Genomic DNA, 11,548 nt, shown 5'->3' with positions numbered 1-11,548 from the left:
AACAGACGTACTGTTCTCCTTTTGCTAGTCTTGTGGTTTGCGAGATGTGTTGTATAATCATAGATTGACAAACTACCTCTCTTCTCTCTCTCCCCTCTCTTTTCAAATACGAATTACCTAAATATGTCCTCATCCCCTTGCCTCTTTTGTATTAAGCAGGGTTTGTTAAAGTGTGTGTGGTTCTCTTTAGACTGTTTGTTTGTGTGTGTGTGTGTGTGTGTGTGTGTGTGTGTGTGTGTGTGTGTGTGTGTGTGTGTGAAAAAGATAAAAAGTAAGTTGGAAGAGACGCCCTCAACGGAGAGCACTCTTGAACTGCCTCAGGAGGGCGCTCTCGGGTCTGCGCCACGCGGCATCGACATCTGGTCGTGTCTTCTTGCCCTCTCCGTTCTGCACGTCGCCCCGTCTATGGTTGCGCGCAGGTCTAGTGTCGACGACGGGAGTGGGCTCGGGATCGGGATCTGTCTCGGGGCTTCTCTCCTTGCCAATGTCCCATTCACGCTCCTCGCCTCGCTTGCGCCACTTGACATCGCGGACGTCACCGTCGTCGTCGTCGTTGGCTAGCAGGCCACGAGACGTAGAGGCCGACTTCTCCCACCGTGCAATCTCCTCGGCGGTGAACCCGGCGTCTTTCATGCGCTCGGCCTGCTTCGCGCGCCAGGCTCTCCGGTCTCGAAGCGCAGAGAGTGCCGATGTCCATTCGTCGTCGGGGTCGCCTGATTGGTCCTCTGGGTTTCGTTCGTCCGAGTCGAGGGCCGCGTCGTGTGTGGAGGGGTCGTATGTCGGGGAAAAGTGGGCGTCGATGTTGGAACGGGACTGGTGAGATGTGTGGTTGTGGTGATTGAATCCTCGGCCACGGCGCCGGAGACGCTGGTCATCGGTCGGTATTGGGTGTGGACCAATGAGCGGAGCGAGAGGGTCAGAAGAGGTTGAAGATGACGAGGAGGCACGAGCACGACGGCGTGTATCCTTTGATCCTGATAGCTCCATGTCGCTGGGCGGAGAATGCTGACGAGATCTGCGTTCACTGTCTGGTTGTCTGTGCCTTTTGCGTGTCTCCCCTGGTCTCCTTTCCCTGCTTCTGGACCTGGATCGTGAACGAGATCTTCTTCGCCGTGGAGAGTCATTATGTCGAGACTGTTTATACTCATGGAACTCGTCGGAGTCGCCGTTTCCATGCTGGTGTTTGCGCCGCCGCCTTTTCTTTTCGTCTCGTTCCCTTTGCCGCTCCGGGTTCCTGCTGTGTGCAGACACTCGAGGGTCGTCTCGTTTGTCTCTCTGGGCTTCCCTCTCGTCATCACGAGCATCACTCGTTCGCCGTCTCTTCCGGTCCCTTTCATAATGTTCCCCATCATCCCGCTCCCGTCGCCTATGTTTTCTAGCGTCTCGCTCCGCATCTCTAATGTTCTGTAGACGGATCCTCGCCTCTAGTTCCTCCTTCTCTTTCAATTTGGCATTGTGACTGTCGGCTTCACGGACCAGTGTTTTCAGAAAGCGAGTGTTCGGTTTCGGCGCGGAACCCGCAGGTCTTTTGGGTAGCAAGGCAGACATGCCCTGGGAAGCATACCGCAGCGAACTCTTCCGGGCATCCTCGACGAGGAGTTTGGCAACGTAGTCATCGTCGTCGTCGAGGCTGGTTAAAAGTGACATGGTTCGATACTAGGGCTTAAAGATATCTCAGCGGGGAGCAACGTCATCTGCAATGTCAAATACTCTACTTACCTTGTGGGATAGAAGAGGGAGTCCGTGTGCAGTGGTGGGGTGTCCTGGGTGTCACTGAACTTCGCTGGCGCATTCGGCGCACTTTCCCTTTTCCAAAAATTTCCACAGCCTCGTCTCCGATAAGCATGCGCTGTAAGCCGGAGTTGTACCTCGTACGGTGTGAGGGACTCGGTCATCGTTCGCAAGTCGGGTTGATTGAGATGCGTATCACAGAAGTCTGGGAATTCTGATCAGAGATGCTGTCGCGACTGACACGGTATTTCAGGGTGGACCCTATTGCCAACACAGGTTCTGTGGCTCGCGATCTCCTTGCCTCCGAGAGAACCTTCCTCGCATGGGCCCGAACTGGCCTCGGTTTCATTGCTTTGGGAGTTGCTCTCGAGAAAGTGGAAGCCCTCGCGGCTCTGTCGCCGACATTACTTCACCTGTCCGACTCGAGGACCAAGATCGCTGCAGGAGTCCTTGTCGCGAGCGGGAGCCTCTGCGTCGGGCACGGAACGATACGCTACTTCTCCACCCTGCGCCATATACAAGAGGGCAAGTTCAGGCCCAACACGGGCGGTGTGACCCTCATGGCCGTGACGTGTATCGGGATCGCGGTGGCTGGGAGTCTCCTCGTTATTGAAAACGAAACAGAGAAAGCAAAGAGCGAGGCAACGAGATATGAAAGACCTGATACACAAAACAATCCATCTTTAAGGCGGTCTAGCCTTTCCGCCTTAGCAACACCCAAGGCCCAACGGTCTAGCTGATCTATCGACACATCACATCTCAAGGAGGAACCGCCACTGCTCCTCGCCAACCTGCTTATCTCGACTATGCCGCCGCTGCAGAAGTTCCAAACGGCTTTGCTTGGATGTTCTCAAAGTCGATGAATCCATAGTTGGTGAGATCCCCGGAGCCTATCTTCTGCATCCATGGCCCCATTTCTTTCAAGAAGGCCTCGACGTTCTCCTGTACCGACATGTCGATCGGCTCTTCGCCTTTGCTGACTTGCCGTATCTGGGTGCCGGCAATGACGTTTCCGAGCATGAATTCATCTGGATCGACCTTCTGATGGAGGGCACCCGAGACCTTGCCCGCCAACATGTCCTTGGGCAAATAAAACTCCTGGCACGCGGGTCGACCTAGCCCGACACCATCGACACTCTTCAACGCGTTGACCATACCCTCGACGGTCTTGAATCCGCCGGTGATGTACGACTTTGTTTTCTTCAACGCGGGAGCGATCATTTCAGCAAATTCGATGAAAAATGCCTCCCTCTTTCGGGTCGACTCCCTCTTATGGACAAATGCGAGGGACTGATACGTGCCACCCGAGAGCTCCACGAAATCGAACTCGGCCTGCTCCAGCAGGACGCAGAGTTCTTTGGCTTCCTCGGGGGTGAATCCGTCTTCCTGGAACTCTACCGAGTTGACCTTGATTCCAAGCACAAAGCCTGACGATCCGGGCAGCTTCTGGCGAATGGACTGGGCGATTTCGAGGATGATCCGAGCACGGTTTTGCAAAGAACCGCCATATTGGTCGGTCCTCTTGTTGGTTGTCCGACTGAGAAACTGGGCCAGGAGATAGCCATGAGCACCATCTAGAGACGCGATTAGCACACCGGAAATCGGTGAGGAGTGTCAGCTCAGGTCAAGTTCCGGGGTACTCACGAAGCTCGATACCGTCGTACCCAGCTTTGGCTAGATACTCGGCGGCATGGGTGAAGCGGTTGACGATGTCTTTGATCTCTTCGAGCGAGGCTGCGTGGGGTTTGGCGAATTTCATCCCCGTGAGGCTTCTGACCAGTTGAACATCGCTGGCCGAGACGGGATTGGACTCGAGTCTCTCTTCGACTTGACGGCCTGGGTGGCTGACCTGGCCCAGGATCAAGTTTCCGTGCGCTGCTTTGGCTTGAGTCGCGATCGCCTTGAACCCTTCGAAACGAGGTCCCTCAAAGGGGGCATCTGGTGGGATGATAGGGTTGCCAGCTTGAATTCAGATGTGTTAGTCTCGGATGTTCCTCCAAAACAGCATGAAAGCGATATTGTCGGGAGAGACGTACGGGCTTCCAAACTCTTATAGTCGACCATGATATTGCCCGTCAGAATCACGCCAAAATCCCCTTCTCCCCATCTTCGATAGACTTCGGCGAGTCCTTTGGACGGAACACCTCGTTTCTCCAGATGAACGGGATCCCACGATGAAAGACGCTCAGTCATGGCGGCCTTGAGGAAGCGGTTGCGGGCCGTGCGGCCACTGAACTCGAACTTGAGGGGTTGGTCCAGGGGGGACGCATCCTTGATGGCCGAGGGGTACCTGTCACCCATGTTGGTGGTAGCTGTTGCGTTTCGACAGAGACAAAGGTTTTTGGGTTTTCTCTGTGTCTTCTGGTCTGTCTGTCTTTTGCGGCTCAGGATAGAATCAGCTTTGCGACTTGGTTGGCTAATGGGAGAGAATGCGATAAATGTAGAGACAGATAGAGACACAGTTAGATATATATACCGAGTACCAAGTACCTCGTATCGTACTTGTCCTTGTCCTTTGTCCTTGTTATTCTCCTCCAATGTTCCCCACTCGCCTTCGAGAATCCTCCACGGACCAAAAACAAATGTCACTTTACAGTGTCCAGTAATTGTAATTGTCTCTCTTTGTTGAACAAGCTTCTTCTGCATACTATAGCACAGCCCAGGCACAACGAGTCGTGCCGTTCCCATGCCCAAGCCATCCCAGTCCATCGTTCATCGCAACAATATCACGCCATGATCCCGGCTCGAAGCGACTCGACTCCACCGAGTCTTTCGCGTGCCGAAGCGGACGAAAAAAATCTCCTCTCTCTCTCTCTCCGTCCTCAATCGAGCGTGACCCTCTTTTTCAGCCCGTCGTGGAACCCATCCAATCCAATCCAGTCTTTTGGTTCTTTGGTTTTTACCTTGGTCGTTTTGTAGAAATTACTCTTTTCGTCCACTATCCAATTCCTAATCGAGAGTCCTCGGGCCGTGTTCGGGTTTCTAATCGCTTCGGCAGTGATTCCTACTTCGGTCGAGAGCCGCTTTTCATAATTATCGTTATTACACACCCTATCACGTTGTACATAGTACTTGCCTATCTGGATATCTATCTAATACACACATTACATGGGTTCAGACAACTTAGGTACCAGGCACAGGCACAGGCACAGGTACCAGGTTCACCTACAAGGTACAGATCTCTCAACCTTGCGCGTCTACTGTCGACAATGTCTTGTGATTTTTCTGCATTAAAAATTGAAATCCCCATTGAAAACAACTGCAAAACCCAACTACAAAGTCACCAATCATTATTCATCAGCTGGATAAATTGGGATTAATGCACAGCGCACTAACCTGCGTGATTGGAAATCCGGGGGAATTCAACCCTCCGACCCCCCCGCAAAAGGACGAGTAGTGGAGGGAGAGGCAGAAAGGGTACATCCAGTATAGTTACCAGTATAGTCAGTCCATCGGTGATATGGTACATGCCGCTTCACGCCGGTCATTGTCGTTTGTATGCTCGTGTTCCCAAGCAGCTAGGTAGATGTAGGTACAACGTGCTATCGAGGGTACTATCCGTGCCCACACCCACCACCACCCCTGATGACATATCTACCCACACACTTACATAGGTAGATGGGACAGGGGAGATAGATAGCAGGGCTCGGAACTACCTTGTCCCCAAACCGCACCCGATTTCCGAGACAGGAGACAGGACAGCAAATCGCAAAGGACATACCAAACTGCCTTATGTACCGACTACGGTACTCGGTGCGTATGTAGGTACATCCTTCCGAGTCTAGCTGGGTCCAAGCCCTAATCCCAGATCCAGTGCTACTTGGTCCTGCTTGGTGCTTATTGTGACGACCAAGCCCACCATGTCACTTTGCGACAGGACAAGACAAGACAAGGCCGGCAAGACTGCGCCAAAGTCATCAGGGAAGACTCCAATAATGAACGGAAAGCTGACATGTGCAGTTTCCTGGTAGAGTATCGACACAACATGCCAATCCCATCGCCGTCTCGTGGCCTCCTTGACTCCACGATATCTCCGTGCCGTCAGCTCACTCACTCCTCACTCACTCAGTCATTGCCTAGGGAGCCTGATGCTGCTGCTGCTGCTGCGGTGTCCGCCTTGGAGCGAGCTGGTCCGTTATAGAGGAACCGAACACTCAAGTGTCACAAGTGGATATTCAAAGAAACACGTCAGTGACGTGCCGTTGTCGGTGAATCTGATAAATCAAACACAACGGCAAAGTCGGTATGCCGTCTTGTCTTGTGCGTAACAAGAAAGGGAGAATGTGACGCGCCTTTGTCAGTATCCTACGCTGCTCACTGACCCATTGCTCGAAGGGACATGTGACTATGACGTGCCACGCAAGCCCGTCAGAATGTGAAGTAAACGACGACCACCGAGGGCGGGACAGGAGATAGGAACAGCGGACTGCAGGTTGAGTCGAATAGCTGAGCAGCTGGTCGACGGTAAAGACAAAACGGACAAAGATACTGGGAACAGGGAACGACCCAACCTCATCAAACGTGCATTCTGTTGTTTTCTGGCCCAAAAAAACAGGCCGCAATGAGACTCACTATCCTGTCAATGTGCTGTCCAGGCGCCCACCCATCACAATTTATCATTCTTGTGGACAATCTTGCTGTCTCTCCCAAATTGTCTCTCTACCTCGGGCAGAGTTCGGCTACCGTCGGAGAACTCCAGCTTGTCAATCCACACCTTTGCCTGCTCGAAAAAGGACATCTGAATCATGTTCTGAAGCGACGAACGCAAGATGATCATCTCCACGCCCTTCCATTTGCTGGGCAACCGATGAACCGCGGATTTGGCGGTGGACCCGATGGCCGCACCGAGACTCTGATTGGCAGTGGAAGTAGGAAGAGAAGAGCCCACGAGGTTGTTTTGAGCACGGGTCTTCATCGTGTCCAGCGGGTAGGTCTGCAAGACAGCACGTCAGAAAGAAAATGAACAGACTGCTGGGGAGAGCATACCACAACCCAAGCACCGACGCCGCAAAGAGCCCCCGCCATCGCAATCGCACCCGCAGAGTTGGCCTTCTCAGCCCCGTAGTACGAGTTGAGCGATTGTTTCGTTGTCTCGTAGACCCCAAAGTAGATGCCGCTACCAATGACATCTCGGACCAAATGCAATCGGAACCCAGTCCAGAGGCCCAGGGGACCCTGCCGCGCGATGATTCTCTTCATAGACATCCAGGAGCTGACACGGCCGACATTCTTGGGACCGGCTGGGGTTGGTGCTGCCGAGGTATGATCAACCTGCGAGGCCATGAGAACTGATGTTTGCGTCGCGTTCTTGATGAGTTCGACCGGAGCTGAGAAAGCATTAGAATTTGTCTAGTCTCAAACCTCTTTGAAGGTAGTCCTACTCAAAGCGACAGCTGTGACAGCACCCGAGACCATTCCTGCTCCAGTAAAGCACGTCATGGTGTAGATATCAGGATAAGTGCCAGGCTTATTGACATGTTGAAGAGGTGATCGACCTGTAGCTGCTTCGATCCAGCCATCGAATGTGTACTTTGCCTTTCGGTAGATGGAGAAACCAAGCGCTCGGGAGAAGGTGATGGAGACTAGCGGGTTGAATGTACCTGAAGCAGTCAGTTTCTGTGACCTCTCGGCCGTGGGATTCGCTCTCACCGGCCCAAAATCCACGAATGCCTTCGGTACGGTAGGTGTATTTGGTAGCTTCCAAAGCATGAGCGAAATGACGTCTGCTCGCTGTTAACATGGGCATAATCCGACTTCCCTTCATTCGCTTACGATTGCATTCGGACTTTGACATTCTCAAGAGGAGCCTGGAGATGTGTCAGATGGCGAATTCCATGAGGTCAATTTCAAGCCACTCACCCCTGCGACCACGGCCAAGGCACATGCGGGAGCGGACGAGAGAACCTGTCTGTACTTTTTGGTGTAGTAGATTCGAGTATCAGTCGAGCTCCAGCCCGTATCCAGCTTGGATTGGGCAGCCATGGCTATCGGTGGTTGCGATGACTTGGATGGAAATTTGGAAGTTGGATCGTGGGTGAGGGGCGAGGAATCGTCGGTGGTTTTGCTGGCATGATTCATCGCCCCGGCGATGATGGTCGTTTACGGACCACAGTACGGGCAGAAAATTCGACGTGCGTGCGTACGTGCGACCTTTTTCTGTTGGGGGCACGGCGAGCACAATCTTATATTTCCACCAGCGTCCAACTCTTTGCTCGCAGAGACGCACAATGGGCTGCGGGACCCGATGGAACGCAAGATAGATCTCTCAATCGCTGTGACTGAGAAGATCTCTCTGCGTTCCACACTCCATCACAGGCCTGGCGTTGTTCGAACTCTTTCTCCCTCGCAACAAGACCGACGGGGGACGGTTTCTGTCAGAGCACAAAACCACTTCCTGGAAACGGCACCGAAGCGTTCAGCAGTGAAATGGCGTGCTGTGACAGCCGACAGGAGGCGACTCCTTTGTCGATTGAAGAGGTATAGCAGGAAGTGAACTCTCTGAGGTCAGGGGGCCGACTGTGGGAAGCTGACGATGGTGCAGACGGCGATCTTAGAGGGGCAGACAAATGTCTTGACCTCACTGTCCAGGATCGAACAGCTGCTAGTTCACACTAGGCAGATTGCTGTTCTCGTAATAAAGAACAAGTGTCGAGAGGTCGAATGTTTGCACAAGAGAGGGAGAGGAGAACAAAGCAGTTCTAGAGCTTCAAGGGCCGAGCAAGAATGAAAATGCCATGTGCAATGAGTCTGGCTTGCACACTGAGAGGTGGACTTGCGAGTGTGGGCATTTTTGGGGGTAAGGAATGAGATGCATCCAGCCGTGGGTTGCTATTGGAACAAAGCATCAGGTGGGGGTTCCTAAGAGTCTGTCGACCAATCCGCCAGCACCAAAGCCAATCCGTGACGTCGAATGCCCTTCAGGCCTCGCCTAATTGGACTCGATGGGCATCCCTAGGGCTTGGGTTGATGCTTGGTTCATGATTCGGCCCGTCATGATTCGCATGTCGATTGACCATTTCCAATCACACCATGCATTGCTCTGTGTCAGGATAGGTTCTGTTGGACAATGGAGCACTGCGAGCGGAACGGCTCCCGTGGATTTGTGCGGGCAAGAAAGAGTGGAATGGATAGAGCGGGGGAAACAGGGGGAGAAGATGCAGGGACAAAGAGACGGTGAGCCAAGGATCCATTGGCAGGAGAGGGAGTACAAGTACGAGGTACACAGCTCGACAGGAATCGATAGGAGTTACATACCTACATGTAGTAGGTAGATCTACGTTGCGAGTCAGTGAGGGAAGTCATGGAGCTAGACCAGGTATTCCCTCTGCGCCCCTCGTCGGCCTGCTTCAGTGCCACAATACCGAGTACCTAGAGGAGGTGCCTGTGCCTGCGTACTGGCGTACTGAGTCAAGTGTACCTGATAAGTATGTAGGTCGGTCCGAATAGTAATAGGGGGGCAATTGGGGGTGCCACAGGCCTCTACCGAGTGGGCTAGTCCTACTCGCTGCAAGCCCCCCTTGGCACCCCGCTCACCCACTCCCCAAATGCGGCGTCTGCGGCGTCCTGTCGGTCCAAGACCTCAGTGCCGAGGTCTCTGTATCAAAAAATGCCGAAGACGAAACGAGGCTATAATAAAGTATCAGCTTACCAGAAAGATCTTTCTTTGATCACAAAACATCGAGTCTATATCTTCACTCATTATCTCCTTTCCCTCCCTCCTTCTGGTTTCCCCCCGAGTTATCCAGTTGTGTTGTTCACACGCAAATTGTTCACCTAACCTTTGCGATCGTTCCCCTCGAGTACCAACTCCACCTCCTCACACGCCACCAGACACAATGCCTCGCCAACCAGCTCCCGCCTACGTGCTAGGCGTCGGCATGACCAAGTTCATCAAGCCGCGCGGCAAGGTAGACTACCATGAGCTTGGATTCGAGGCCGGCATCAAAGCCATGCTGGATGCTCAAATCAACTACGACGAGGTCGACCAAGGTGTTGCATGCTACTGCTATGGCGATTCCACCTGCGGCCAGCGCGTCTTCTACCAATTCGGCATGACCTCGATCCCCATATACAATGTTAATAATAACTGCTCAACGGGCTCGACGGGTTTGAATATGGCCAGACAAGCTATTGCCTACGGCGCAGCCGACTGCGTCCTGGTTGTCGGTTTCGAAAAAATGTCCCCCGGCAGTCTACAAACGTACTTCCAAGACCGCGTGAACCCTACCGGCACCAGCAACGAGATGATGAAAGCCACGCGTGGAGTTACCAATGCCCCAGGCGCTGCTCAACTCTTTGGCAACGCCGGCCGAGAGTATATGGAGAAGTACGGCGCAAAGGCAGAGGACTTTGCCGAGATCGCCCGCATCAACCACGAGCACAGCAAGAGGAACCCATACTCCCAGTTCAAGGATGAATACACCCTGGAACAAATCCTCAAGTCTCCCATGATCTTCGAGCCCCTTACAAAACTCCAATGCTGCCCGACCTCGGACGGTGCCGCCGCGGCGGTTGTTGTCTCGCAGGACTTCCTCGATAAGCGACCTCACCTCAAGTCTCAGGCCGTCCTGATCGCTGGCCAGGCGATGGCCACCGACTCGCCAGACCTCTTCAGCCGCTCCAGCATTGACCTCGTCGGCTATCAAATGTCAGTGATTGCCGGTAAACGTGCGCTCGAGCAGGCGGGCATTACCCCCAACGACGTCCAAGTTGTCGAGGTCCACGACTGCTTCAGCGCCAACGAGATGTGCGTGATTGATGCTCTTGGCCTCTCTCCCAAGGGCAAGGCACACGAGCTGGTGAGGAGCGGCGACATCACATATGGTGGCAAATATGTCATTAACCCCTCGGGAGGTCTCATTTCCAAGGGTCACCCTCTCGGTACGTTCTCCTATCCCTCTTCCATCATTTGATCTTGTAAAAGTGGCTAACAATCTTGAATTATAGGAGCCACCGGCCTCGCCCAATGCGCCGAGTTGGTGTGGCACCTGCGTGGCTGGGCCAACAACCGCTTGGTCAAGGACACCAAATACTGCCTGCAGCACAACCTGGGTCTTGGCGGCGCCGTCGTCGTGACCGTCTACAAGCGCGCCGACGGCAAGCAAACCACTCCCGTCTCAGACCAAGAAGTCGCCCGCCTCACCGGCCTGGGATACAACCCGGCCACCGAGGCCAAGGGCTTCACGACCGAACAGGTCCGCCGGACAGTCAGCCAGAAGCAATTTTCCGACTGGGCCGTCCAGGACGTGCCCAGCAGAGTCCAGGCCCGGTTTTAAGCCAGCTCTTGTCTGTACTGTACCGCTACTTGGACCGAACCTATGCCTGTGTGCCTGTGTACAAGTACACCTGTGTACGCCCGTGAGGTTTCAGTATATGGTATAGGAGTATAAGTCTTGGTCTGGGTCTAGGTCTAGGTCTGGCCCTCTGTGTATAGAATGAAAGTTAAAGCACATTATGAACATTTTGACATCTCTCTCCCCATCATCTCTCTGTATGTGTCCGTGTCCGTGGGTATCTTATCTATTTTCCACTCTCCATTTCTCGTCCTCTCGTGGTTGTGTCTCTCTCCTTCGCTCTCCCGTTGTCTCTATACTACTATCACGACTGTATCTACCATAGATTCAATCTGATACGTTCCGTCACACCTAGTATCCTCGACCCCAGAACTGGTTACTTTATCCCTGACGAAGCTGAATCTGAAGCTGGGCTGAATTTAATGGACCAGGTACGCAGGGAGGCATAATATCATGGGGCGAAAAAGCGAGCAGGCAACGTCCAAAAACGGTATGCCGTCGGTTAATATTGATCATTCCCTCCA

The 11,548-nt window shown here is 53.4% G+C and overlaps 5 protein-coding genes across 5 annotated transcripts; 2 read left to right on the top strand and 3 right to left on the bottom strand.

Moving 5' to 3' along the window:
* Positions 1–291: 291 nt before the first annotated feature.
* On the bottom strand, positions 292–1,647 carry AYO21_11806 (hypothetical protein; the record flags this gene model as incomplete). The annotated part of the gene is made up of 1 exon (XM_022661689.1): positions 292–1,647. The coding sequence occupies one exon, from the start codon at positions 1,645–1,647 to the stop codon at positions 292–294; it is 1,356 nt and encodes a 451-aa protein (XP_022506012.1).
* Positions 1,648–1,955: 308 nt separating this feature from the next.
* Positions 1,956–2,471, top strand: AYO21_11805 (hypothetical protein; the record flags this gene model as incomplete). The annotated part of the gene is made up of 1 exon (XM_022661688.1): positions 1,956–2,471. One exon carries the CDS (start codon positions 1,956–1,958, stop codon positions 2,469–2,471), a length of 516 nt encoding a protein of 171 aa, XP_022506011.1.
* Positions 2,472–2,535: 64 nt separating this feature from the next.
* On the bottom strand, positions 2,536–4,032 carry AYO21_11804 (hypothetical protein; the record flags this gene model as incomplete). The annotated part of the gene is made up of 3 exons (XM_022661687.1): positions 2,536–3,305; positions 3,376–3,693; positions 3,768–4,032. The coding sequence occupies 3 exons, from the start codon at positions 4,030–4,032 to the stop codon at positions 2,536–2,538; spliced, it is 1,353 nt and encodes a 450-aa protein (XP_022506010.1).
* Positions 4,033–6,337: 2,305 nt separating this feature from the next.
* On the bottom strand, positions 6,338–7,713 carry AYO21_11803 (hypothetical protein; the record flags this gene model as incomplete). The annotated part of the gene is made up of 6 exons (XM_022661686.1): positions 6,338–6,664; positions 6,718–7,058; positions 7,113–7,331; positions 7,381–7,454; positions 7,504–7,538; positions 7,591–7,713. The coding sequence occupies 6 exons, from the start codon at positions 7,711–7,713 to the stop codon at positions 6,338–6,340; spliced, it is 1,119 nt and encodes a 372-aa protein (XP_022506009.1).
* Positions 7,714–9,566: 1,853 nt separating this feature from the next.
* On the top strand, positions 9,567–11,006 carry AYO21_11802 (hypothetical protein; the record flags this gene model as incomplete). Its single annotated transcript, XM_022661685.1, has 2 exons — positions 9,567–10,611; positions 10,678–11,006. The coding sequence occupies 2 exons, from the start codon at positions 9,567–9,569 to the stop codon at positions 11,004–11,006; spliced, it is 1,374 nt and encodes a 457-aa protein (XP_022506008.1).
* Between the last annotated feature and the right edge of the window lie 542 nt (positions 11,007–11,548).

Source organism: Fonsecaea monophora, assembly GCF_001642475.1.
Source record: "Fonsecaea monophora strain CBS 269.37 chromosome Unknown Scaff184, whole genome shotgun sequence".
NCBI lineage: Eukaryota > Fungi > Ascomycota > Eurotiomycetes > Chaetothyriales > Herpotrichiellaceae > Fonsecaea > Fonsecaea monophora.
Note: the sequence above shows the minus strand (reverse complement) of the source record. Positions and strands in the feature narration are given on the sequence as shown.